The 22859-nt window shown below is 52.9% G+C and overlaps 9 protein-coding genes across 9 annotated transcripts; 5 read left to right on the plus strand and 4 right to left on the minus strand.

The window, feature by feature from the left end:
- Positions 1-851: 851 nt before the first annotated feature.
- On the minus strand, positions 852-2969 carry VTN00DRAFT_927 (uncharacterized protein; the record flags this gene model as incomplete). Its single annotated transcript, XM_069436211.1, has 4 exons — positions 852-1850; positions 1903-2748; positions 2850-2906; positions 2961-2969. The coding sequence occupies 4 exons, from the start codon at positions 2967-2969 to the stop codon at positions 852-854; spliced, it is 1911 nt and encodes a 636-aa protein (XP_069291634.1).
- Positions 2970-3415: 446 nt separating this feature from the next.
- On the plus strand, positions 3416-5038 carry VTN00DRAFT_928 (uncharacterized protein; the record flags this gene model as incomplete). The annotated part of the gene is made up of 4 exons (XM_069436222.1): positions 3416-3682; positions 3769-3943; positions 4012-4871; positions 4943-5038. The coding sequence occupies 4 exons, from the start codon at positions 3416-3418 to the stop codon at positions 5036-5038; spliced, it is 1398 nt and encodes a 465-aa protein (XP_069291635.1).
- A 1627-nt stretch (positions 5039-6665) lies between these two features.
- On the minus strand, positions 6666-8021 carry VTN00DRAFT_929 (uncharacterized protein; the record flags this gene model as incomplete). Its single annotated transcript, XM_069436233.1, has 6 exons — positions 6666-6720; positions 6862-7534; positions 7599-7695; positions 7750-7768; positions 7830-7854; positions 7943-8021. 6 exons carry the CDS (start codon positions 8019-8021, stop codon positions 6666-6668), a joined length of 948 nt encoding a protein of 315 aa, XP_069291636.1.
- A 908-nt stretch (positions 8022-8929) lies between these two features.
- VTN00DRAFT_930 (uncharacterized protein) lies at positions 8930-10777 on the minus strand (the record flags this gene model as incomplete). Its single annotated transcript, XM_069436245.1, has 8 exons — positions 8930-9118; positions 9177-9477; positions 9537-10092; positions 10147-10207; positions 10260-10307; positions 10366-10450; positions 10528-10592; positions 10658-10777. The coding sequence occupies 8 exons, from the start codon at positions 10775-10777 to the stop codon at positions 8930-8932; spliced, it is 1425 nt and encodes a 474-aa protein (XP_069291637.1).
- Positions 10778-12524: 1747 nt separating this feature from the next.
- On the plus strand, positions 12525-15448 carry VTN00DRAFT_931 (uncharacterized protein; the record flags this gene model as incomplete). The annotated part of the gene is made up of 8 exons (XM_069436256.1): positions 12525-12644; positions 12717-12962; positions 13217-13319; positions 13451-14500; positions 14555-14588; positions 14642-14810; positions 14866-15070; positions 15129-15448. 8 exons carry the CDS (start codon positions 12525-12527, stop codon positions 15446-15448), a joined length of 2247 nt encoding a protein of 748 aa, XP_069291638.1.
- Positions 15449-16622: 1174 nt separating this feature from the next.
- Positions 16623-18403, minus strand: VTN00DRAFT_932 (uncharacterized protein; the record flags this gene model as incomplete). Its single annotated transcript, XM_069436267.1, has 6 exons — positions 16623-16893; positions 16985-17553; positions 17614-17973; positions 18032-18115; positions 18238-18292; positions 18351-18403. 6 exons carry the CDS (start codon positions 18401-18403, stop codon positions 16623-16625), a joined length of 1392 nt encoding a protein of 463 aa, XP_069291639.1.
- Positions 18404-20326: 1923 nt separating this feature from the next.
- On the plus strand, positions 20327-20734 carry VTN00DRAFT_933 (uncharacterized protein; the record flags this gene model as incomplete). Its single annotated transcript, XM_069436278.1, has 2 exons — positions 20327-20502; positions 20566-20734. 2 exons carry the CDS (start codon positions 20327-20329, stop codon positions 20732-20734), a joined length of 345 nt encoding a protein of 114 aa, XP_069291640.1.
- A 400-nt stretch (positions 20735-21134) lies between these two features.
- On the plus strand, positions 21135-21748 carry VTN00DRAFT_934 (uncharacterized protein; the record flags this gene model as incomplete). Its single annotated transcript, XM_069436289.1, has 3 exons — positions 21135-21228; positions 21298-21583; positions 21649-21748. The coding sequence occupies 3 exons, from the start codon at positions 21135-21137 to the stop codon at positions 21746-21748; spliced, it is 480 nt and encodes a 159-aa protein (XP_069291641.1).
- Positions 21749-21775: 27 nt separating this feature from the next.
- Positions 21776-22433, plus strand: VTN00DRAFT_935 (uncharacterized protein; the record flags this gene model as incomplete). Its single annotated transcript, XM_069436300.1, has 2 exons — positions 21776-21920; positions 22330-22433. 2 exons carry the CDS (start codon positions 21776-21778, stop codon positions 22431-22433), a joined length of 249 nt encoding a protein of 82 aa, XP_069291642.1.
- Between the last annotated feature and the right edge of the window lie 426 nt (positions 22434-22859).

Genomic DNA, 22859 nt, shown 5'->3' on the forward strand with positions numbered 1-22859 from the left:
AGAGAGAGAGAGAGAGAGAGAGAGAGAGAGAGAGAGAGAGAGAGAGAGAGAGAGAGAGAGAAGAGAGAGAGAGAGGTGAGAAGAGAGAGAGAGAGGGACACGAGACCTTGATTTGACGTTCGATTCGCTCAAAGCACAGCCGTCGAGGACGCCTGATTAGCTCCGCCCCATGGTGGTCCTCGAAAAGAGGGCTTGGTTGGAGAAAAGGGACAAGGAAAACAGACAAACAGGGATGTGAAGAACTTCATTGATACTACGATTTTCTGTTTTACGATAATGGACCATGATGACATGTCTTTATGGATGAATGCTTCACGGGGCAAGAGATGACCAGCTATGATGAATTTGTCTGTGACTTGCTAGAGGTCTCACTGGTAAAAAGTTCATCTGTCGATGTGATGGTTGTCTGACTTGACGATAGCAATGGTTTATGGACAGGAGATTCCAAGTGAGGGTAACACCTTGACTGAGAAATGGAGCCGGTCATGATGGTAAGCCCGACATTGTGTGAATAGTCTGAGCACCAAAATGTGACAGGCCTACCAATTTGGACTGACTATTTCAGTATCCGGGTGAAAGGGTCGCAGGAGATAACCTAGCAGAACCTTCACACCATTCAAAGTAGACATGCCATTTGATCACCTTGCACATACCACCCAAGAAGGAACATATTAATTCATCTGCCATATGAATGCTACTTTTTTTTGTGCCGCCTTTACAACCTATCCCCCTTTTTTGCTCTCTATGTTTGAACGTCTTGTGTGGTACAGTGTACAGATTTGTGAGTGATAGTACTATCGGATATAGTCAACCAGATAAGCCTTCCAATTACGCCTCTTCCGCAGATAGACTCAGTAGTCTCGCAGGACAGCCACAAGATCATCCAATCGAGCTACCTCCCCCAGAAGCAGCGCTTCCCTGTCCTTCCACTGCTGCAGCGTCTTCAGCTCCGCCTCGGACAGAAACCGCTCTTCATTACCCTTGACATCGCTGCGCTCAGTCTTCTCCAGGAAGCCTTTTAACCTGTTGCGCTCGAACTTGATGCGTTGCAAGCAGCGTGACATGGCCTTGTACGTATCCTGCAAGACATTGCGGCGCACGCGGTCCGGGTCGTAGAACCACAGATAGATGGTGCGTGACGGCTGGCGTTGCGCGTCACGAGGGACCTCCTGAAGGTCCACAAAACCACCAGCCTGCATGCTGGCAAGCACCTGACGCAGGTCTTTAGGCGGCAGGAGGCTTATCTCCTGCAAACGCTTTTCATCCAGCTTGCCTTTGGCGAGTAGAACACGGACGACACGCAACGCGACATCGCCATACCGGGTTTCGATGATGCGCTCCAGTTCGAGATGACGGAGCTTACGCGCTAGATGCCGGTACTCCACCGTCCAGGTGATCATACCAGACGTGGTACGTTTAGATGAGAAAAAGTAAGGCGGTTGAGCCAGAAGGGAGAGATGCTGATCGATCTCGAATGCACGATTTCGATTGGATACACCATTGGGTCCATCACCGTTGACGCCATCTTCCAGTGGCCGCTTACCGCGTCTGCTGGGAGGCTGCGATGGATCCATAGGGCCAATAGAACCTGCAAGATCAAGCTGCGGGTCGACATCCTCCGCCAATGCATGCAGAGGGATTGCCACGGAGTACTGCTCTCCTTCCTCTCCCTCACGAGGTATCTCCGGTTGATCGCGGCAGCGTGGGGTTTGATACTCGATGCGTCGAAGCAGACAATCATAAACGTGAGCAGTAGTTGCGGACGTGCCTTGCTCTGACAGCTCGACGAGACGACGATTTCTGAAAGCAACATCGAGCTTTTCGTAGTTCACCCGGACGACCAAGCCAGACTATACGCATGTTAGCACCTATCCGGTGAAAAATCCACCAAGGCAAACTCACCTCCATGGGAACATGGTCCTCAATACCCTCTTCATCAGACCACTCGTTCTCCGACTCCTCATCCTCCTGGTTTACTTCAGAGTCTTCTATCTTCGGCTTCTTGTTGGGGCCATCAGCAGACCCAGCCGCATGCCGTCTCTTGGCACCCCGAGGAACGCCATTAAAAATCAGCCCGCGAGTGAGATCCCCGTTTGTTCGCTCCTTAACTATGCGCGCTGTTTCCTCCGCGAGAGTCTCTTCCAACTTCTTCCCCTTCATCTGCTTCACATCAGATCTTGACTTGACAACCCGTTCGGCATACATCACATTGTCGGCATGGCTCTGAAATTGGCCTTCCCGAACGCGCATGATGTAGCCATGAGCCGCGAGCGTCTTCAACGTTGGATGGAGATGAGCAGAAGCAGATTCCGTGGTCTCGACTTTGCCGTTTGCTGAATGACCCTCGTGATCACCGTTGGGGACGTTCGACTGGTCATCATCATGATCACCGACGCCGTTCGTCTCGGGCTGCTCAGATTTCTCGGGCTGGAGCTCCGGCAGCGTCTCAAGATAGCTGACCTGCGCATGGCCAAGAAACATGATAGTTTCCATGACAGTGGCGGCGTATTTGCCCAGTCTCTCTTCAATAAACCCCAGGATCTTGCCGGACCTCACAAGGTAGTACGCGGCCTGTGGGTTGGCCTCATAGTACGTGATACCATCGTCATAGGAAGTGTAATGGTAGACGAGATGTTGCTGGATCATGGCAGAGAGGCCATAGCGGAGTTGCTTGTCCGAGAGCCGCGAGTAGAACTTCAGGCGCGGGAGGGGGAGACGGTCGTAGCGCTGAAGGGTAGAGAAGATGCGCTATATAGTGATAAAAAAGTTAGTCATATCCACTCAATGCCAATGCAGCGCGAGACGACGTCAGAGCAAGGCGCATAGGGAGTAATTAGAGATGAACCTACGGCAAAGAGCTCCCCGTAATTGTCCTCGACCAGGAGCGCGCAGAGCTCCGCGGCATACTATCGCAAGCCATCAGCAGCAGAAGCAAGCAAGCGGCGGGGTCGGGCCCATACTTGGGACATGGTGATGCGGGGTTCTGGATAACTGCCAGCTCTTCTAGAACAGTGACAGGGGTCACCGACGGACCTTTATGGGGGGAGGTTGGGCAGAGAGAGACGAGCACAGAAGAAATGCGTCTGCTGCTTTTCTTGTCCTCGTCCCTCTTGCGGCGCGCACGATACGCTCCATCGTCACCCGCGAGTCACCTGATGTCACGGTCAGCTGATGTCAGGTGACCGGGAGCCCAGGAAACGCCGGTTCCGCCCGTCCTCGTCACTCGGGCCAATCAGGAAGTGCGTAATCGTGGCCCGCGCTGGACGACTCGGGATGTTGAAGCTTTTCAAACGTCGTCCGAAACGTGCACGACAGACCTCCTCCTCTTCCCCCCTCCACTGGGTCGTCCCAATTCCTCTCAATTCCCGCCTCACCACCGTCCTCTCTCCTCCCAGTTCGATCCTCGGCACATGCGATGATGCTGTCGCGGTCTGCCCTTGGCCGAAATGCGCCGCGTGCGCTCCGGAAGCAGCCCTGTGCTGTGAGCCCCAGCGCTTGCCGGGGCATGGCCTCCGCTGCCACTCCCAACCTCCAGTACAATGTCACCGAAGCTGCCGGCGTGAAGGTTGCCAACCGAGAAGTCGGAGGCGCTACTACGACGCTCGCGCTGGTTGCAAAGGCTGGCCCGCGTTACCAGCCTTTCCCTGGCTTCTCTGAGGCCCTCGAGCAGTTCGCCTTCAAGGTGCGTTGTGCCGGAGCAATTGCGCCTCTAAATCTGTCCGGATAGTCATGGAAAGATTCCTGGCTGACAATATACTCAATTGGCAGTCTACATTCAAGCGGTCGGCTCTGCGGATCACTCGGGAGACTGAGCTGCTGGGTAGCGAGGTCTCCGCTTCACACTCGCGGGAGAATGTTATCCTCAAGGCCAAGTTCCTTTCGGGTGATCTCCCATACTTCGCAGAGCTCCTGGCAGAGGTTACCTCCCAAACGAAGTTCCCAGGTGAGTCGTTTGTATCGGTAGTGGGGAATTCGGATATATGGAAAAAAAGCTCTAACGGCTCTGACCAGACCACGAGCTGAACGAGCTCGTCTTGAACGTCATCAAGTATAAGCAGCACGCTCTCCAGTCGAACCCAGAGGCTGTGGCTGTTGATGCGGCACACAGTCTGGCTTTCCACCGTGGTCTCGGAGAGAGCCTCACCCCCAGCGAGACCGCGCCATTTGACAAATACCTGTCTACCGAGGCTCTTGCTGAGTTCGCCAGGGGAGCATACGCCAAGCCCAACATTGCTCTCGTTGCCAGCAGTGCCAACTCTCGTGACCTGTCGAGGTGGGTTGGTGAGTTCTTCGTCGGTCTCCCTGCTACTTCCCGTTCCGGCGAGTTCAGGCCCCAGGAGAGCGCTCCATCGAAGTACTACGGCGGTGAGCAACGCATTGCTAGCAAGGCCGGCAATGCTCTTGTCATCGCCTTCCCTGGTTCCAGCCAGTTCGGTACCTCTGGATACAAGCCCGAGCTTTCCGTTCTTGCTGCTCTCCTTGGTGGTGAGTCGAGCATCAAATGGACCCCTGGCTTCTCGCTCCTGGCGAAGGCCACCCAGGGCTTCTCGCAGGTCAACGTCTCGACTAAGAACACACCCTACTCGGATGCTGGTCTCTTCTCCATCACTGTTTCCGGCAAGGCCGACAAGATCGCGGCCGCCGGCAAGAACGTTGTCGATGCTGTGAAGAAGGTTGCCGCTGGAGAGGTCGCCAGCGAGGATGTCAAGAAGGCTATTGCCCTTGCCAAGTTCCGTGCTCTGGAGGCTGGCCAGAACCTTGAGACTGGTCTGGAGATCACCGGTTCTGGTCTCATCAACGGCTTCAAGCCGTACCAGCTCGGCGAGGTCGCCGAGAGCATCGAGAAGGTCACCGAGGAGCAGGTCAAGGATGTAAGTTCCACCAAATCCCGGTTTAGTTTGTCAGCATCCAAACAAGGCTCAACTAACATTTCCACTCGCAGGCCGCCAAGTCCTTCCTCTCCGGCAAGGCCTCCGTCGCTGCCGTTGGAGACCTTCACCAGCTCCCCTTCGCTGATGACCTTGGCTTGACCGTTTAAGTAAGATAAATTACTCCGGAAAACGCCATAACTATCTTCACAAGCCAATTTTACGCGTTCAGATCACTGCCGATGTTTCCTTTGTGTGTGTGCCTGTACTTGTATCCAGATCTCAAGAGAAGAAAGGAAATAAACTAGACAATCTCTCTTGAAAAATTTTTTTGTATATTTGACTACCCCTTCCCGATCTTATACTAATTTTCTCTCTAGACGTAGAGGATATAAACAGACGAGGTTGATGATTTTGCAGGTCGGAAATAGCCCAGAAGGGTGCACGCCAAGGACATCTGTAGGTAGACACACCAAACAAAGGCATCTATATGCTTAATTACCTATAAGGTGCCATGTATATTCTATTCTCTAATGCACGATTTGATGAATTTGAATATGACAAAGTTGCCACTTGCAAATAGAAGTATACCCCAGGCAGGTAGTTAGATGATAATAGGACTGTTATCCATCTTTCCGGATCAGAGCAAGCTGCACAATTCCATTCACAAACTCGAGCAGACACAGACGCAGACACCCACCATGAGCCAATCTAGTTCAATTGTCTGATCGATGCCGGTGTCTACTGGCCTTCTTATTCTTCTTCAAAGAATGGAGATACGGGTTCGACCTCATCATTTACGTTGAATCAACTGATCCATGATCAACTTATATATCTAAGTAGGTACCTGATATTGGCCTTAATTTATCACGTGTTTCCATGAAGAACAATGACAGGAAAGAAAAACAAAAACGATTCTAATGGAAAACAATACATACATATCCTATTATTCAAATATTATAATCATAGCGTACCTGCCTGTAGATTAAGCACGTGCTGTGTAGATATCATCTACTGCGTAAGACACCCAAGTTAGATCCACACAGAGTTCTAACCAAAATTGTTGAAAACGGGCTTGCTTCCGACCTTGAATTGAGATAGGGGTCCATTATTATTAATACTAGATAAGGTTGATCCTTGTTTCTCCTCTCTCTCTCTTTCCTTTCTTTTGTTTTTAATCCGGAGTTCACTGATAGTGTGTGCTGTTCTCCGTTGGCTTCATCTTAGCAATAGGTATCATGCTTGATTTTATTCGAATATCTAGGTAGGCAAGGACTAAGTGCATACAACGTCTCTTTTGTTGTGTTGTTCATGTACATCTATAGATGTCTAGGGACAACAGGGTAGATGTCTTAAATAGGGCGGCGAAGCAGAAGTGGAGCATATACAAGAATCCAAAATATGATAGTAGCAGAAGAACAAGGTAGAATGGTCTTGCTTCACTGTCCCAAAAAGATGTATTTATAAAAGCATGAAAGCTGGCAATTCCTTTGAGCTAACTCGCGTAAACAATTGACACAATGCATACATCGGCGTTACGCCAGAGCTGGCAAACAGAATCGAGTCAATGACATTACTCAGATATAGTCGGGGATGACATCCCTTCTTCCCGCGTTTTTCGCCTTCGATATTTCATTCCCATACCGTCTGTAGATATCCTTTTTCTCTGATCGTAAGCTGCCATTCTCTCTGGTGAATAGATATAGCAACTGGGCTGGCTAAATTGATTGGAACAGAAGACACGAAGCAGAAGTCATGACACAACCGAGCATGGCAGAAGGGTGTCTCAACCCCTCTTTAGTGCTTCGCGGTGACTTTTTCGCCGGTCAGTTTTTCGACTGTCTCCTTGGCCCTGTTCGGTTCAAAGGAGATCCACATGTCAGCGATTTCGGATGCTTCGGTGTCACATGATCGTAGAGCACATCCGCAGACGGCAGACCAGCTGCCCGCGGGACGTATCCGAGGAACACAACAAAAGATGGGATCAACTTACAAGTCACCCAGAGCAACCATGCAGACGGTCTGCCAGATACCAAGGCCGATACGAGGAGTGACTCCCCGGTACAGTCCCTTGATACCATTAGTCTCGTAGATATACTTCAGAGTCTTGAAGACGGTCAAGTTCTTGGGCCGGTTGGGGTCATCCTTCTTGCTCTGCATCTCGACACGAATAACCTCAATCGGTTGGTTCCAGGCGGACAAGCCACCTCCCAGGGTGGAAGAGAGAATCTTCTCAAAGGCGTTCAGCTTCTCGCCTTCCTCCTTGTTAGTCACCTTACGGATCGCCGTCTCCGCCAGTCGCGAAAAACCAAAGCGAGAGCCCCAGTTCGTGGTCTGGCGGATGGCGACTGCATTGACACCTCTGTTGATACCCCGGATACCTTCCTTACGGTAGATGTCCATGAATGTCGCCCAGGTGCTCGGGGGCTTCATGCCCTGTGCGGCCATCTTGTGCTTGGTGATCTCAACCGTCTTCATGCAAGTGCAGAAGCCCATGGTAGCATAAGCCTGTGCAACACCGCCAGTCATGCCTGCGCCGATACCAGCAACGAAATCGTTCGCGCCAAGAGTCTTCGCGACATACTCCGCCTCGGACGCGACGAAGAGGAGGACGGCACCTTTGGTGGAAGCCTCAATCCAGGCCCACGGAATGAGACCTTGGTAGTCTATACCCAGCCATGTCAGTCTAATCCGGCGCAGTCTGATCTACAGAATAAGATGCCTCCTTACAGCCGAGAATCCCGCCACGAGCCCATATCCGACCCATGGCGCGGCCAAAGCTGTCAGATCGGTTGGCGGCCATGGTCGTCTTGATCACTTCCAGCGGCTGTGACAGTCAGTAAAGGGCATTCTAATACCAGCTGGAGCTTTCTGCGTATACCTGTCCCAGCGAGGTAACCCTAAAATCGCGATCAGCTCGGGTGGGTTTATCGGCCGAATGGAGACATCGTCATCACTTACTCGAACAGGTTCAATCCCGCACCAACTGCAGGCAAGACAGTCAGAACAGATTCGCAAGCCGCGAGACATCATCGACCCCCGAGGTCGGGGCGTGGTGTAAAGGGGAAACTCACGCAGCAAATTGCTGAACTTGATGGGTTTCTTCTCGATCTTGCGAGGGGCCGAAGAGGCCTGAGCGGTTGCGGCAGACATCTCTGGATACCGGGAACGCTGAAAGGGGCCCTGACCAAGGGATGTAGGGGCTTCGTCGCTTAAAGACTGGGAAGAATGGAGTTCGAGGGCTGATGCACTGGCAGGACCAGAGCAACGGCTTTCTTTCCGTGTAGAACGGGCGCTTCTGAAGCTTGGTAGGGGCAATTAGACGAAAACGGAGACTTTCTCGCTGGACGGGGGCAACGAGAATGGTACACGGTCGGGTTGAACCACAGAGGAAAGGCCTGGGGGGAAGACGGACAGAAGTATGCAAGAGTAAACAACGAGAGAAGATGGAGGAGAAAAGATAGAAGCACGGAGCACGGAGCACAGAGCAGCCCCGGGCGGCATCGGCGCAGACGCACTCTGGAGTCCCCAAAGGGCCCGCGGGTTTGGGGCGCGGCTAGTCCCGATCGGGACGGGCACGGGCTGGCCTGGCACTAGGCCGCTTTCGCACCGACGGTGAAAGTCCTCCGTTGAGCGGCGGGCACAAAACGTACAGCCCCAACGCTCACCGTCTCGAAGTCACCGAGGCGTGGGGGATATCGATATCTTCTTACGGATCTACAGGGGTACATGGCAGGCTTACGACAGCGTGCGGCGTGGATGACTCCTGGGTGTCTGCTATGGCTTCACATGCATGACGTCTCTGAGATCCCCGAAGCCCGAGACCCGGACAGCCGAGAGAACAATGTTTATGAGGATGTTGACATTTGAGGAAGTGCTGTTACATGGCCCGCTCGAACTGGTCAACACTCATTAAACAACATAATCGAACAAAATCCAAGATCCAGCGCTTCCCGTTCTAGCTAACAACAAATGAAATGGTACAATCGGCTCGCCGCGCGTAACGCAACGGCCAGGCCCCCAACCATGTTTGGTCAAAAATGCGTTTCTATGCGACTATCTTACAGCTGAGCACCAACGAGCTTGGCGTAGGCCTCAGTGCTGAAACTCTTCGGGCGCTCGATGGGGGCACCCAGAGCACGGTCGATGATCAGCTGGGGCAGGACACCCAGAGCACGGGAGACACCGAAGAGAACGGTGTAGTAGTTAGCCTCAGACAGGCCGTAGTACTGGAGCAGGACACCAGAGTGCTGTACCTTGTCAGCCTACAGTCGGATCAATATACCACTCACGGGACAGGAAACTTACAGCGTCAACGTTGGGGTACGGGTTCTTGGTCTTGCCGTGCTCGGTCAGAACACCAGGAGCAATCTTGTACACCTGGCTGACCAGCTTGAACATGGGGTCATCCGGCAGCTTGCGGAGAGCGAACTCGCGCTGAGAAGTGTAACGCGGGTCAGTCTTACGAAGGACGGCGTGACCGTAGCCGGGCACGACCTGGCCGGCGTTCAGGGTCGACCACAGGTAGTTCTTGATGTTCTCATCGCTGAGGTCGTTGCCAATTGTCTTCTTCATCTTGGTAAGCCAGTTCAGAACCTCCTGGTTGGCCCTGCGAAGGGTGTTAGCATCGAAGGATACCGGAGCATAAAGATATGGCAGAAAACATACAATCCGTGAAGAGGACCAGCCAGACCGTTCAGACCGGCGGCCAGAGAGAGGAAGGGGGAGCTCAGAGCGCTACCAACCAGGTGGGTGGTGTGGGCGCTGACGTTGCCACCCTCGTGGTCGGAGTGGATGGTCAGGTACAGACGCATCAGCTCAACGAAGTCGCTGTTGTCACCGTAGCCGAGCTGATTGGCCAGGTTGAAAGCATAGTCCTTGTCCTTCTGGACCGGGGCGACCTTGCCATCCTTGAAGACGTTGCGGTAGATCTTGGCGGCAATGGTGGGCAGCTTGGCAATCAGGTCCATCGAGTCCTCGAAGGTGTAGGTCCAGTAGTCCTTCTTGTTGATACCCTTCGCGTAGGCCTTGGCGAAGGAAGACTCGTGCTCAAGGGCAGTCACGGCCAGAGAGAACTGGGCCATGGGGTGAAGGGTGTTGGGGCAGCGGTCGATGAGCTCCTCAACGAACTTGGGGACATCGGAGCGGGCAGCCCACTCAGCGGAGAGGTCACGGACCTGCTGCTCGCTGGGGATCTCACCGGTCAACAGCAGCCAGAAGAGACCTGAAAAAAGTGGTCAGCGACTCTCAATGGCCTGTTCCTAGAGGGATTGCCTACCTTCAGGGAGGGGCTCCTCGCCGCCGGGGGCCTTGGGCAAGAGCTTCTGGATCTCGGGAATCTTGACGCTGTCAGTAAAGAAGTATAGGGAGCTTTGACCCCATGCCACTCACAGTCTTTCCTCTGAAGCGGATACCCTCCTCAGCATCCAGGACAGAGCCCTGTGCGATGAGTTAGCTTTGTCTCACCGGATTGCAAACTGGCCGTTGATAAACCCACCTCCCAGACGAGGCACTTGACACCACGCGCACCACCGTAGGCCTGGTCCAGTGTGACCTCGCCAATGACCTTAGAACCATGCTCCCTACAAGCCAACGACACGATGATCAGGTCACTGCTATGTGCAAAACTTTAAGTGTCTTGAAGCTGAAATTGACGTACTTCCTGAGCTTCTTCACCTTCTCGATCTCACCGGGGATCTTCTCGGCGAAGGTCTCCTTGAGGGACTGGATAATCCAGAGTCAGAAAACCGACAGCGTGAGAGAAAGGAGGAGTTCAGAGTGCTGCACACCTTGGCCTTGCCGGTCGAGTAGCAGCGCAAGCCATTGAAGGTTGCGGACTGCACAGCCGGCTTCGCGGCGAGGGAGGAGGAGCGGAAAGCAGAAGTTCCTAGTCTCAGAGAGGACGCCATGGCTGATGGACCAAAGACTGAGGGGATAGAAGAGGTTCTGATCTGGAATTGGGGGGGAAGATATGGAGTTTAGGGTAGAAGAAGGGTGGCAGGAGGAAGGGCAAAGAAGGAAGAGATCAGAGAGGCATTGGGAGAAGCTGTTGCTTTTGCGGCCCTTTTTTCCCTCTGGCCGTAACTGTAGAACGGTACGGCGGATACGCGGGCACACGAGTCAGCTTCACGGATGGGAGGAGGCGAGGGGTCCGGACCTGTATGGTATGGTAACACGGGCCCGGTTTACACGCCCGGTTTACCGGGCAGCACTCACAAGACTGGTGGCGGGCTTTCGGCGAGGGGCACGCCCACAGATACGCCAGATCAGTTTAAAGAACAGTATTACTTTACTTGTCACAGGGCGACCCCGGAGACCCTCACCTTCCCGCCTGTTCCCGCAAGGAGCTTACTACCCCATCCTGTCAAGCTCGTAGATAAAAAGGCCTTTTTTAGTATTTGGCTTCATGCATGTGGAGTGCAAAAGTTGAAAAGAAAAAGCCCAACGGCCCGTGTCCCCTAGCGGTACTGTGACGCCCTGAATTGTCGCATGAGGCCGGTCGGTGACGTCGGCTGCCTGGGATCCCCATGTCCGGCCAGCCGCCCACGCGAGCCGATGTCCGTACGGAGTAGCAGATGTACTCCGTATGGAGGAGGAAGTTAGGTGCAGAGTGTTCCGCATTAGTTAGTGTTCTCCGTGCTCCGCAGATGAGTTGTGCACAGTGCACACTGCAGCCAGCTCATGCCTCATGGCCATGTGTGTAGCAGCTAGCTTAGGTGCTACCGTAGCTATGGAGAACGCGGTTCGTCGAATCGTCATCGTCTGTCGTTGGCTTCCTTTCTGCCGAGTTCGCTTTACCGAGAACCTCGCTCCTCTCCAGAACTGTGTGCGCAGGAAAGCACCATTTCAGGAAGTAATTATTTTTATATAATTACCTAGGTAAACTGCAAAACTTAATGAATACGAATGTCGCGAGCCCCTCATTTCTTACGTAGTCCTCGCCCTTACTTTCCTACATAGGTCAACTGGTGATCCTCCGTCAACGGTTGCTGTCCCCAGATCCTATCTCGTAGATCACTGCCTGAGGCGCCCTACAGCCACTTCTCGCTTATGTCACGTGTACTCACCTGACGGGTGCATCCCTCATCCGGCTAGCGCGGGACACGGCAGTTTTCTTTCCTCCTGGCATCGTCTTCAAAGCTCCCTTTTTCTTTCTCCTTTCATCAATCTTAATCTCCATCCTTCATCTCTCTTCCATCGAACGGGTCGCTTGTACACCGTAAATTCATCTCCTTTTCCCCATCATCATCTTCTCGCGTCCTTCCGCGAGCTCGTACCTGTACTCGTACTCACTCGCCACGCGCGACACCCTTGAAACCGTCGCTAGGCTTGCTCCGGCTGTAAGGTGGAAAAGTCCGTGGTCGCAAGGGTGCACTCGTGGAGTCCGTAGTGACGCGACCACAAGAGTCAGGTCGAAGAAAAGGATTTACCCAGGACAACACAAAACTACGATTTTGCTTCATTTAGACGCCGGAACATCTGTTTCTACCAATATTCGCTTGGCTACCACCTGAAAGTAGACGCGGCCAGTGGACTCCTGCTATTCTCAGCAGTCTTTCCCGTCTTCCTGCGGACAGATAGAGGATTCTCGTTTACCATTATCTTGGTTTTTCGTCACTACCCGGGCTGAATTCGATTTGACACGAGCAGGCAGCCATGTCTTCTGCTGTAGCAGAGCTGGATGGCTACCTCCAGTCCATGCTCGCTCTTAAGCCCCCAGGAGTATCAGGATCAAAGATCAACAGCATCACTTCTCTCTGTACTGCCAACGTACAGGTATGTCTTTCCCTCGTTCCTACTGCCTGCACGGTGTTAGGAATCAGACCGACTAACTTCTGGTCCCCGCAGTCCGAGTCCGTCCTTATCCAGAAGATCTACACTCACTTCAAGAGAGCTCCGGGAACACACAAGTTGGGCGTACTCTATGTCGTAGACTCTGTAACTCGACAGTGGGTAGAAGCAGCACGCAAGGCGGGCCAGCCCCCTGGTAGCTCCGCTCCCGATGGGACATTCGCCGCTGGCGTTAACAGAGTGACCGAACTACTACCCGTTCTCATGACAGATATTATAAACAATGCTCCTGAAGATCAAAAGGTACGCTCTAGAAGAAAATGCAGCATAATTATCCAGAATATCACAGAAACAATCTGCGGGCAAAAACGACCGATGAGATACAGTTGGCTCTGGCACGAGTCCCGTTGGTCGCCTATAAGATCAGATCTGCGTATCACCCGCTATATACCCCCATGTCTCCCGCTTAGACCTCGTGTTTTGATGTTAAGAAGTTCTCATTCCACCGTGTGTGTCCGAATAGTCGAACTTACGTATTGTGTTTCGTCTCGATATAGGAAAAAATCAAGAAGCTGGTTGATATCTGGGAGCGTGGATATACTTTCCCAGCTCCGATGCTTGCCTCCTTCAAGGAGAAACTAAATGCTCCCGCGCCTCAAAGTAAGCGTTCCCCCTGGACTATACTTTCCCCCCCTCTCGTATGCCACGTCGACCTAGCTCTAGAGAGGGAAATATCTATCCGTCGTGAAGGGTTAGGACTCAGTTTCTGATATTTATGTTTTTCTCTATAGATGTTGAATCAACCACTCCAGAAGGATCTCCAGCACCAAACTATATCCCACTTGGAGCTCCGCAGCAGCAGCAGCAACAGCAGACGACGCAGCAGCAACAAACGAACGGCGCGGCTTCTACTGTGCCCGTACAGACGGCGCCAGACACGTCCAGCATCCTGAAGGCTCTGGCGGACATGGCGAAGCAAAACACAACAGCCCCGGCAGCGCCAGGAGTCCCGGCGCAGACTAGTCCCCTTAATGTATTAAACACGCAGAGTGCAGTCCCGCAACCCGTGTCCTCGTCCGTAGACCAGGCTTCGCAACCACCGAACGGGCAGGCTGCCGTAAACCCTTATGCAGGAAACCTGGCGACGCCGTTTGCGGCTTTGAGTAATGTCGCTCAAAACCAAGGCCTGGTCCCTCAGACTCAGAGTCAAACTCCTAATCCACTGCCTGCTCAGCAGAACCCACTGGCAGCGCTGCTGCCCCAGGCGGCGGCTCCTGCGCAGACTACTATTTCGCCAGAGGCCCTGCAGCAAGTCCAGCTACTGCAGCTCCTCGCTGCGCAGGGTATCCCTCAGGAGCAGTGGGCAACGGCACTGCAAATCCTTAGTCTGTCCAACACCGCGAACCTGGCCAACATGAATGCCGGTCAAGCACCAGGTTATATGCAGCCGGCAGGTCAAGCTGCGAATGCCTGGGGCAACCGCCCGGATGGATCACGTGACATAGAACGAGAACGGGACAGGGATCGCGACTACATGCGCTCTCCTCCCGGCCAGTATCGTCGTCGCTCGCGCTCCCCGGGCTGGGATAGACGCCGTGATGTCTCTCCTCCCCGTCGTCGTGATAGCCCCGTTTATGGAGAATATCATGGAGACTCGCCCGGCCGTAGGGGTGGAGACCCTCGTGACTCCCGTGGCCGCCGGGGCAATGACTATCGCCAACGCAGCCCCCCTGGTAGAAGACGTCGCACTCCAACGCCGCCCCGTAAGGATCCTACGCTTCCTCCGCCAGGTCCAAAATTCGTGGAATGGGACTACTCCATCGGCCAAGGGAACATCAAAGGTTCGTGCTCAGTATTCTCGATCACATGCTTCGTCTGCTCACACAGTATTACAGTTCTCAGCAGGACTCTTTTCGTTGGCGGTGTCACGTAAGTATATCATCTCGACCTTTCATATATGGTCGATGCTAACCAATGCACAGTTCGTCGGAGGCTCATCTGCGCCAACTCTTTAATAAATATGGCGTTGTTCAAACTTGCATTGTGAACATCGACAAGCGCCATGCTTTCGTCAAGATGATCAACCGTAGAGATGCTGTCAATGCAAGAGAGGGAATGGAGACATACAAGTCCGGCGACATGCAGCTCAGAGTACGTGTTTTTATTCATATCTACTCCTAATGATGTTCTTGCTAACATGGCACAGACTCGATGGGGTGTCGGCTTCGGTCCACGTGATTGCAGTGACTACCAAACTGGAATCAGTGTAATTCCAATTGAGAGACTCACGGAGGCCGACCGTAAATGGATGCTCACCGCAGAGTACGGTGGAACCGGTGGAAGACCCATCGAGACGGGCATGGTTGTCGAGGAACCCGACATTGAAATCGGTGCTGGAGTCTCGTCGAAAGGTTTGTGAGACCTTCGCTGTTGATCTCTCGAGTATGTATCACTAACCACTATATATAGCAATCAGCAGACGCATGGCGACGGATCAGGGCGGCAAACGTGGCCCTCAGTCCTCCCGTTCACAACATGAGCGCTTCCGCCGTCAGGAGCGTGGCGCGGATGGCCACGGAGCTGGTGGGAATGCTGGCGGGGCTGCAACTAATGCTGACCGAGACGCATCCAATGCCAACAACGTCGGTGTGCCACCCGCCGTTCCTGGCTTCGGCTTCTCTTTCCCTGGGATGCCCATGTTTCCCCCGGGTTTCATGATGGGTGGAGCACAGGCGGGATCGTCTACTAGCACGCCGTCCCAGCCACCACCTCCCGGTCAGGGAAGCTGAATGATGATTAAACTGAAGTCATAATCTTGGAATTCTTCCTTCCCGGACGTGATTAGCTACGAGACGATGCGACGAATCTGGCTGCTATGAAGCACCCTTCTCTCTACCATTCCATTCGACCTTGTCTTCATACGGTTTTCCCTTTCGATTTCTGTGTACAGTCTTCTTTTTTTCAGATTCTCCTTGCAGTTACTTTGGCGTTTGATATATTGTTCGAAGGCATTTCCATGTGTTAACAGTTTCTCCATCGGTCGAGTTCGCTGCGTTTTGGGATGGGGCTTCTGATACCGGCTTTATTGCTCGGTCTGTTTCTGATCTCCATGTATTATTTTCCTGCTAAAAAAAAGACACTTGCACGTCGGCAGGTTAATTCATTTCAGTCCGAGTGTGGCGGAAATTGGTGATGCGATGACCCCTGAAATCATAAACTAGCGGGGTCTTGATCAGCAGTCTCGATTGACTTCGGGCTATGACTTTTCTGAATCATCTATCTTCTGTATCATGCTGGAGGTTTCTTGTCTCTTGTTTTCGTTTTTCACTCAGTTTGATAATCTCAGGTGGTTTTCTCATGTTCCAAAAGCAGTGTTTTGTTTTTTTTTACGAGTTTTCTAGCTAGCATCAATACCATTTCAGAAGCCGTGGTTTTTTATGTTTCAAGATCACATTTTTCCTGTATGTTATCGTATCTCCGCCTAGATTTTGTAGGGTATGTTCTCGTCTCGGAGGATATGTACAGTTGTAGATACTTATTACGAGAGGGAGTTTGTAGGTTACTTCCAGGTACAGTGCGTACGTAGGCTACCTACCTTACCTACTCACAGTGCGATTAATGATCTACACGTTGAAGAGATGTCTGAGAATCCGGGGAAATAACAGATCATGATGATGAGACGTTCATTTCATCGTCAAGTCAAGTTGCCATCGTAAGCGCTATCCATCGTCTAGGTGGGTATCTTTATAGATATAGATAGCGTAGGTACGGGTATACTCTTGCCTCTCCCAGTCTGGACCACGTCGTAACTAACTCTCTTCTTGCCCTCTGGGTAGGTAGAGTTCTATCCGCCCGCCTTATCTATCTATTTAGGTATAGTAGTAACATATTAGACGATGTCCTTTTTTTCGCACTTCACACAAATCAGCCGCCCATATATTTTGTTTCAATTTTCAGAGAAATTTAAACAGAACCCTGCAGTCCGGCCTCATGGTCCGGCTTCGGGCCGCCCTGCTCGGTTGTCCGATCCGGCAGCGCCGCCTTGTCCGGGCCAGCCGCGCTAGCGGCCTTGAACGACTGCTCAAAGTCGGCAATGATGTCGTCGATGTGTTCGGTTCCGACGGAGATACGGATTGCGTCCTCGGTGACACCGGAGTCGAGGCGCTCCTTCTCCGAGAGCTGCTCGTGCGTGGTGGACCAGGGGTGAATGGCGAGGGTCTTGGAGTCGCCGACGCTGTTATTTCCGTCAGTATAATCCATCTCATTGTATATGTGTAACTGTGTATCATTTTTCAGATTTATGAACGGGGACGTGTCAAGCGTACTTGGCGAGGTTAGAGATCAGCTTGAAGCCATCGACAACCTGGCTTCCAGCAGCGGCGCCGCCCTTGACACCGAAGGACAGAACACCACCAAAGCCACGCTTCAGGTATTTCTTTGCGGTCTCGTGGCTGGGGTGGCTCTCCAGTCCTGGGTACGAGACCCAGGTGACGTTCTCGTTCTTCTCGAGCCAGCGCGCCAGGGCGAGAGCGTTGCTGGCGTGTCGCTCCGCACGCAAGCTCAGAGTCTCTAGACCCAGCAGAAGCTGCTGAGCCGCGAATGGGTTCAGCGTGCAGCCAAGGTCGCGAAGGATCTCGACGCGAACACGGATAGCGAAGGTAATGGGGCCGAAGGTTTCCCAGAACTTAAGGCCGTGGTAACCTTCAGAGGGTTCGTTGAACTGCGGGAATCGCGCGGCGTGCTTGCCCCAGTCGAACTTGCCGCTGTCGACGACGACACCACCAATGGTCGTACCATGTCCTCCGATCCATTTGGTCGCACTGTGAACGACAATGTCGGCGCCGTGCTCAATGGGACGGACGAAGTAGCCGCCAGCACCGAAGGTGTTGTCAACCTGGTGAGATAAGTGGTCAGCACATTGACTCATGGAAGGTATGACAGCGTGTGTACGCACCACCAGGGGAACACCCTTCTCGTGAGCGACCTTGGCGATGGCCTCGAAATCCGGCACGTTGTAGCGAGGGTTTCCAATGGTCTCGACGTAGACGGCCTTGGTGCGGTCATCAATGGCCGCAGCCAGGTCCTCCGCCTTGTCACCCTGGACAAACTTGGTCTTGATGCCTAGGCGGGGCAGCAGGACCTTGAGTTGGTTGTAAGTACCGCCGTACAAGTTGCTGGTAGCGACGATGTTATCGCCCGCGTGAGCGAGGGCAGAGATGGCGAGAAACTGCGCCGCCTGGCCGGACGACGCAGCGACGGCGGCAACACCGCCTTCGAGGGCAGCAATACGCTTCTCGAAGACATCGACGGTGGGCTGGTAGTGTCACATGGTCAGATCGTCCGCACGGAGCCGAGTTGGCTGAACCACTCACGTTCATGATACGGCTGTAGATGTTGCCGAATTCCTTGAGGCCGAAGAGCCTCGCGCCATGGGCAGAGTCATTGAAGGTGAAGGACTATGCAGATCAAGAGCTATGTTAGCAGCAGGTCCGTTACCACACGTACGGTGTGCCCTCCAGATGCAGCTCTCCAGACGCAGCGCGGACCCGGAGGGAGAAGGACTGGGGCAGAGACAGACCGTCGTGGCATAGATAGGGACGGCGCGCGCATTGGTCGTGGGGTCGGGTTCCTGGCTACAGAAGATCAGCAATCGACGCGCTTTCGTGAGGAGATCGAGCGGGGAAGCCGTACCCAGCGTGGAGCTGCAGGGTCTCGAAGCGAGGAGTGCGCTCGGACGAAGACATGGCGGCGGGGGTTCTTGAAGTCCAGATATCTTCAATTCAAGGGTTTCTCGAGGAATTGATGTCAAAAACTCTGCTTCCGAGCCTTTCCTGACGCCTCTTTTCTAACAAACGCTTGCGGAGTTCGGCGGGGTTAAAAAATAGGGCTTAGGGCTGCGTCTCCGGGATGTGGGGGAAAACGACGGAAACAGAGAAATCAACAGAGAGTCAAGAGATCAATTAAGCACGAACCCGCAGAGGCGAGGAGAGCTGGAGAAGAGGAGGAAGAAGGAAGAAGCGAAAGGGACGCGTGAGGCATAAATGGATACGAGAAACCCCTCCAACGGTGGGGTGGCACAGAATGGCCTCGATGGCGTGATCGGGCTGGGAAGCGCTCAAGGCCTCTTGTCCCGAGGCATAATATACAGCTCCTGAGGATCGCCGATGTGAAATCCTTCCCCAGCATGACGAATGACCTGCTGGCGCTTCGAAAAAGCCGCTCAGGCATTTGGTCAGAGGTAGTGATGTTCATAGGAGCCGATTTCCGTTGTATGCTGCGACGGGATCTTCTTCGATACTGCCAAAACTCTTCCGGTGATGCTGAATGATGATGTAACGGGCGGGACACGAACCCCTTAAGTATACATCAGAGAGGCCTGTATGTGATGTGTCTCGGGATTAATTCCTTGTTTGCAGGGAAGTGAGGGCGATTGCAAGGCGATTGAAATGGTCTGCATGGTTCAAATGGCACTAAGATATCGAAGATTTACATTGTTAGCCCTTTTTCAACGCGTTGGATCATGTCACTCCTGTATGAGTTGTATAAACCTGTCGAGGGAGTCCATTGTTTTTCCATGTTAATCATCACAGTAGATGGTAGGCGATGAGAGTAATCTTATAGATCTAGAAGCACACGCCCGATCAGGTCCCTGGCCTCTCAGCTGCAGTGCTTAACCATCTCCGCTGAGATATGATAGGCTAGGTACCTGGGAGATGCATATGTTGTACGCTGCATACTATACATAAGAGGGTCTAAAGCACAGCTGGGGATGATGCGGGATAGTCTTATCATGCAGGGGGATGATCTGGAATACTTGATCTTGCTCCCATTTCGATGGGTCTAGTCCTTTCGTCGAAAGTGTGTAGACGACATGGCATCGAGAGCGGAATGTTCTCGGATTCCGGCATCAGGATGACCATGGGACTCCGTCGATTAAGTTCTTGAGCCCCAAGTCTCCTTCTCTGGGGCATCCATCCGATCCCAAAGACTTGCCCTTTGTCATCAAGATAGAGAACTCGCTTTATGAGACGATCCAGACCCTTCCAGCCCTCCGCCAAAGGAAGGGTTTGCAGGCCGTGAGTAGTTCGTGAGGGCTGTGTTCCCTGTTGCCTCTTACCAGATGAAGGAAATCCCTACGGCTCCTGCGGGGAGGTCATGAGGCTGAGTTTGTGACGCAAGCGACAGTTCGGGTCTCAATTGACCTCCATCTACAGGAAAAGGTGCAGTTTGCCGACCGGACAACGTCCTGGACATTTCGTATTCAACCTGAGTCTAGTGACCACGGCTTCAGCTTTAGCGAAGCTAAGGATACTGGCTGGCAGCGATCGCGTCTGTCGTGATAACGATCTGGCTGGAGGGTCGCCAAAGATCGGAACCTCAGGCCTTTCAAGACTTTTCCTCAAGGTTGTTACGGAGTACTCTTGAGGGGAGTTGTTCAGGAATTTACTGGCACAGGAAGGCCGCGTTAACCCGTTGGCAGTATGAAGCTGCTCAGCCTCGCATTATTAGCAAGCAATTATCAGACCAAGAAAGCCACGACATTCATAAGCAGTCCAAGCCTTCGACTCTGTCGTCATCCACTGACTCGTCAAACGACTCGAGTCTGCCAGCCCTACTCGGTAGAAAGTCGAGTGAAACCGGCGATCCGCTCCCCCGCGAATCCCAGCATGCTGTTCGCCGACAAGGATTACCCGTTTTTCGTCTGGGCGGTGATCAACGGGTCTCACGCACGCGCCAGCCCTGCACGAGGGGCCACCGCCCTCTTCTCTCTTCACGCAGACCGCAAATTCGCAGTAGTAGACAAAGTCGAGCGTCTACTCGAATACGAGGCTAAGTTGACGCGGTGTGCTGGCCGGATACAGGCAATGAAGCCGAGAAAAAACGGGCGGCTAACGGTGCAGAACAGGCTGGGCGATAGCTCTCCAATCACATCTGCGGAATGGCCAAGAGAGGGCACGATAATACGCAATACTCACTGGGGTATTCTCAAGGATGACTTGGTGCTCAAGAGCTACGGGCCTTTCAATGCAGGGTTCCTAGTGATGAGACTGAAATGTCCTGACTCCGAGCAATAACAACCGCCCGTCTCTTTAGATGCTTCACTATAGGTTCACCAGCCCAACGTCTACCACCACGTCAGAGCGTCTCACCAAGCTGTCGGCTGCCCCTCACTATTGGATAGCGAGCTAAAAAAAAGCAGGGCTAGGTCCGGCTTCAGGATTATGACGAGACTAGGACTCTTCAGCCTTAACCTTGCTTCTCTGCATCTAAATTAATATTCTATCCACTTCGCTTCTATCTCTTTATCTTCCCAACGCCTCCCACAGTCGAAGCACTTGCGATCTCTGAAGAGTTAATCCAGGAGAAGCGTCGCGTATTGATCTGTCTTGTCGCAAAGTCGCAGGTTACCCAGCTTTCTACCTCCTGCTACCCAAACAAGCTTCTTGTTTTCTCTTCAAGTCAAATTTCTTTGCCATGGCGATCAACTTGAAAGGGCTACCCTGGGTGGTTCCTGTGCGTGTGGCGCAGGCCGTCTTTGCTCTCATTGTCCTCGCCTTGACCGCATATGGTACGTGTATTTCGTTGGCAACTTTTTTTCCCCGAGAATGTTCGAGACGCATGCTAACGTCTTGCGCAGTGATCAGCTGGTCCGGTGACGACGGTTCCTCAGATGCAGTCAACTTTATGCTCTTCAACGGCGTCTGGACCTTGTTCATCGCCACTCCCTACCTTGCCCTGGCGCCCGTTTTCTTCCCAAATCTCACCGACCAATTCATCGTCCTGGTTGCCGAGGCGCTCACCATGATCTTCTGGTTCGCGGGCTTCATCGCCCTAGCCGCCTTCCTGCCTGCATCGGGGTGGTGTTCAAAATTCGGCCCCTGCAGATCATTGCAGGCAGCAACGGTGTTCGGTGCATTTGAATGGTTAGTCTGCAGCTCATATCTGATTCGTCTTTCATTAGAGGAGTGTCTGATGGTGTGTGGCATAGGGCTCTTTTCGCCGCTACCACCGGAGTAGTTGTCGCGAACCTCATTCGATCCGGCGGCAGAACGAAACAACAATCATCTGCGCAGCAGGTGGAGGTCTAAGAGAGCATCTAGAGAATATTGGCAGCGATGAAAGCCGTTTCAGCAAGACTCTGGGCGCGCAAGGACCAGAGCGCTCTTGCAGTATACATGACTAACGGTCGAGCTGCAGAAGTTTGCAAAACTTCCGGATTCCCATGTGACGTCATGCCCTTAATGCCACACGATGTGCGATGTCTGTTTTGTTTTTTCCCTGGCTATTTCAATTCCAGTACGATCAATAATACCCCTGGTTGCTATGTTCCGCTCCGTTTGAGGGCCGTTCTGTGCTCACTGTACAAAGCATTGGAGCTGCGGAGTTGGTGGTCTTCCTCGGACGTGGGTCCATGAAGGCTAGTCGGTGATGATAATAATGTTTATATCTCTGCTGTTGATACATATGACATATGTTTTGATACCCCGTATCTGTGTGTGGCAGAACGGAAAATGTCGTGTTTTCGATTCCCCTTGCGGGGTAAATAATATTAATAAGCCCAGCGAGATCCATGCCCCGCACCGTGCGCACAAGAGCTTTTTAGGGTTTAAGTTAGGGTTGACCGACCTTTACTTGAACGTCTCCAGTCTTGACTTAACAATGAAAATAGCATCATTGGACGCTGTTGGAGACGCGTGCCTGGTCCAGGCCGAACCGATCGAGCGCGCATCCTGGTTCTCGATGGCAGATGCCTGGTTGAACGGGGAGATCTGACAGCCCGCGATGTGTCATTATCAGCGAAGCGTTCAGTTGCCACGCTACCGTTGCAGTCACCGGCAGCCCAGACGGCTGGGATTCCCTCTTTCGGTCATGGTCGGTGACCCCGAGCGGGCCTCGTCGGCCTCCCGAGATCCACGGCGAGCGGTCGAAGCCGCGGCTCTCTCGCTCTCGTCCGTGGACACGCCCAAGGTCTCTGTATCAACATGGTGGATTTTTTTTCTTTTACTCGAGAGATTATCCCCTCTCCCCGTGCGTCTCGTCTTATTCTCCATTTCTTTTCATTATTCCTTGGTCTTTACATAGCAGTCCCGCCGTTCAATGGTTGCTGCTATGGGGATTTGAACCTTGATGCGCCGTTCTGCAGGTTGCCTCCGTTCCCCACAAAGTCTGTATGCGGGAAGCGGAACCACAGGCCTAAGC

The sequence above is a fragment of the Thermoascus crustaceus genome (genome assembly GCF_041956765.1).
Source record: "Thermoascus crustaceus strain CBS 181.67 unplaced genomic scaffold VTN00scaffold_1, whole genome shotgun sequence".
NCBI classification, from domain to species: domain Eukaryota; kingdom Fungi; phylum Ascomycota; class Eurotiomycetes; order Eurotiales; family Thermoascaceae; genus Thermoascus; species Thermoascus crustaceus.